General features: G+C 60.4%; 1 protein-coding gene across 1 annotated transcript in view; it reads left to right on the top strand.

The window, feature by feature from the left end:
- Positions 1-3,414, top strand: part of SPATS2 (spermatogenesis associated serine rich 2) — a 21,299-nt gene that overhangs the window by 17,308 nt on the left and 577 nt on the right. Inside the window, exons 9-10 of the mRNA XM_035903396.1 lie at positions 1,633-1,691; positions 2,328-2,437. Of these exons, the coding sequence (XP_035759289.1) occupies positions 1,633-1,691; positions 2,328-2,437 (169 nt within the window). The remainder of the gene's footprint in view (positions 1-1,632; positions 1,692-2,327; positions 2,438-3,414) is intronic.

Raw genomic sequence — 3,414 nt, 5'->3', positions numbered from 1 at the left:
CTGGAAACGAGGTGAAGTCTTATTAGCGTAGCTTCTGACACGCGTTGTTGTATTTGCGCAGTTGGGCTGAGAGTGCCTGACCTGGACCAGGCCCCTGCTGTGCTACGAGCAGAAACAATTCCTGCCCTGAAAAGGCAGATGGACAGAGCGATAAATCAACAGAAGAAGCCAAATGTCAAAGCTGCTGTTCAGAGGGAATTGTTTAAATTGATCTTGCCTCAGCCCTCCCCGGCATGCAGAGGAGCAGGAGCCGCGGTTTGAGTTTGCATTTCAGATGCTCTGTGGTTTCCCTTTCGGATGGTCGCTAAAATAAATATTCTTCCCATTTTCAAGCAAATCTTGCTCGCTAAAAAAGCGTGTGGCTGGCGTTGAAGGGCTGGCCCGGCGTGCTGCTCATCTCTCTGAGTTCCATTTAGCGTCTGCGCTGTGAGTGTGATAGAGAGGAAGACTCTGCTTTTATATTTAGAAAGCAGAAACCGAAATGAACCCTGTTCACGGGCTGGCTGTCGAACGCGTCCAGCAGCCGGGCGAGGGTGAGCTGCGGTGGTGCAGGCTGAGCGCCGTGGGGGCGCAGCCGGAGCGAAGCGTTCGCAGCGAGGGTGTCTGCAAGGGTCTGGATTCCTTATGGCAAAGAACTGAGCTGCGACCAGTACCTGCCCCTGTCCAGAATGGGAGGACTGGTATTTCTCCTGCTTCCACTGTAACCTGAGTTATTTGGCGTGCACATTGCCGGAGCCTGTGAGCCATGGCTACAGGGAGCTCCTTGGGTGCTCAGCCCCACCGGCGGGTGCTCAATAGCCTGAATTTGCTAAATTTGGCCGGGTGGTAGCTGTGCGCTTCTGCTTGCGTAAAGGCTGCTGCCGTGGTGCCCGGGGGAATTGCGGTCTCATGGCAACAGACACACTCGAGGCACGCCGGAGCCTCCTGGCGAGTGGAGATGCTTCGCTGCAGCCCGCTCAGGTATTCCCTCCGCAGCCAAAAACCGCTCGGACCGTAAGAGACTCCCGGATCGTGGACCTGTGCGGCTGTGGGTGACCCTGCGTGGTGATGTCTGGCAGGAGGTTGTGTCCTCGTCTGCACAGAAGGGTGTGCACGCTCTCGCCTGGGTCCCGCAGCCCTGCGGGGATCAGCAGGGTGTGCACCTTCCGAGATGGGGCACAGAGCCCCAGAACCCAGGTTCCTGGGCTGGCGGGCCGTGTCGGTAGGCTTAAATAAGCGAATGAGGGTGTAAGAGCGAAGCGTTGCTTCGCTGGGTGGCACCTGGGAGGCTGCCCTGGAGGGGGCGGCTGCCTGAACGCTCAGCTCCCGCTCCCTCTCCCCTTGCCCAGCCGGCTCCGACTTGAGCAGAGCAAGGTGACCACGTACCCGGCGGGTTGTCAGCAACGTCACGCCGTGCTCCGCGCTGACCCGAGCAAGTTTGAACGCTGGCGAAGCCTGCACACAACTCCTCGGCGTCCAGAACAAAAGCCAGGGCTCGGTGCGCGGCGCGGCGGACTCCTGCCGCCATCTGCCGGCATCTCCCCGCTGGCCGGCGTGCCTGGAAAACCTCCCGCCGCAGTTCTTGCCGTAGGATTTCCCTCGTCCTCTTTGTTTGACTCTAAATCTCTTCCTTTTTCTGTATTCCCCCCCCAGCCTCATGGATCGCGAGGTGGCGTTGCTGGCTGAGATGGACAAAGTGAAAGCAGAAGCAAGTAAGGCGCTGACTTTACCAACCTGAGGAGCCGTGGGTGTTGCTGCGCTCGGAAGCGACGGCCCCCCCAGAAGCAGATTTCTGTCACTTGCCTCCCGTTCACGTTGTTCCCAAATACGCGGCTCCCTACCCAACCAGAACCTGCCCCATAGCTTGGGTTAACGGCGCCTGGGCTACGTGTGCTGCCGTGCGGTTGGCAGCCCTTGCTCTGCGCCCTCATGAGAGGATGGGACGTAAACCGCACTCTTCAGTGTGAGGCCATTCCTGAAAATCCCAGCGTTCCCGGGGAGCAGAGGAGGGCTTTCTCAGCTCACCCGGTGCGGGTGGGAAGGATCTGCGGGGCCACCCACACCAGCAGCACCGATCCCCGCTGCCAGCCCGGGGAGAGCGGCGAAGCTTCTGCCAAAGCTGTGTGTCGTGCCCCTGGTCGTGTCGGCTCCCAGCTCGGGCTGCGTCTGGAGCTGTAAATCACTGCAGGAGGCAGCGCCCGGGGCTGCTGGGCATGGAGCTGCCCAGGGGGGACGCAGGGGGAACCCCTCGCTTACCAGCAAGGTGCTGTGTGCCGGGGCTGGGGTGGTTTCACTCGGGGTAGGCAGGTTCGGCCCCGACGCTGCCTAAGCTGTGGCCTCTTTCGCAGTGGAAATTCTGGTCGGCCGCCAGAAGAAGGCAGAGGCCCTGAAGAAGATGACGGACGTGGCGGTGCGGATGTCGGAGGAGCAGCTGGTCGAGCTCAGGGCCGACATAAAGGTGAGCTTTTCGCTCTGCTTCTCTCTCATCCAGCCTCATCCGCATCTCACCCGAACGTGGCGCTGCGGGAGTTACGGGGATGCCCGGCCATAGGTTCCTGCTCCCAGAAGACAAGTTGCCGGTCTCCTGCGTAAACAAGCAGTTTATTTATCCGACACGGGGAGCAGCTGGAGCCGGCTGCCTCCGAGCAGGGACCCCCACCCCAGACCGTGCACCCCAGTTACACCCACACCACCCAGCACCCCGTGCCCCAGTCCCATCCCTTAATTCTGGTCGGTGGTCTCTTCATTTTGTACCGGGTTTCCTGGTCGCTGGGCTGGCCGCCTTCTGAGGTTGCCTTATTCTCTTGGAATTCTTTCCTTGGTCCTTATCCCCCTCATCACGCTTGTATCTGCTGGATTCAACGGGTTCTGTGCTTGCAGCGTTTGTTTTATCAGGAGGTTTGCTCCCAGCCACCTCTCGCGGCCTCAGCCTTCGACTTCAGCTCCTGGCACTGACAATTCTCAGCGCTGGTGCGCTGCTTTTTTTGCGCTTTTCTGGGTTTCCGACCCTTCTGAACACAATTTCGTGGCGTGCAGGAGCCTTTCCTTGCCTCCAGAGTTCTCGAACTCAGCGCCAGTGCTCTGCACGCCGCTGTCCGCAGCCACACAGTGGGGCGCTGGACACCTTAATTTAAAATACTTGGTTTATAAAGTACTGACTCCCACCAGCGGCCGCCCATCCAGGCGTTAACCCCGGTGCGTGCAGCCCCGCTTGCGGCCATCGCGAGCTGGCAGCGAGCAGGGGACGCGGCAGGGCCGGGGCTTTGAGCTCAGAGCGGTTGTGAAACCCTCCTGCTGGTGCACGCTGACCCCTGCCTCTCCCCCGAAATCGGGAGCGCCTGCCTGCTGCGCCCCAGCGACTTTCACATTCCGCAAAACGCTTCCGCTCCCCGGCGCGCCGGCTCCTGCCGCCAGAGGTCAGGGCGAAGTTGGATC

The sequence above is a fragment of the Egretta garzetta genome, unplaced genomic scaffold, assembly GCF_000687185.1.
Source record: "Egretta garzetta isolate BGI_Z169 unplaced genomic scaffold, ASM68718v1 scaffold1251, whole genome shotgun sequence".
Classification (NCBI taxonomy): Eukaryota; Metazoa; Chordata; class Aves; order Pelecaniformes; family Ardeidae; genus Egretta; species Egretta garzetta.
This window is presented reverse-complemented; position numbering and strand designations above follow the sequence as displayed.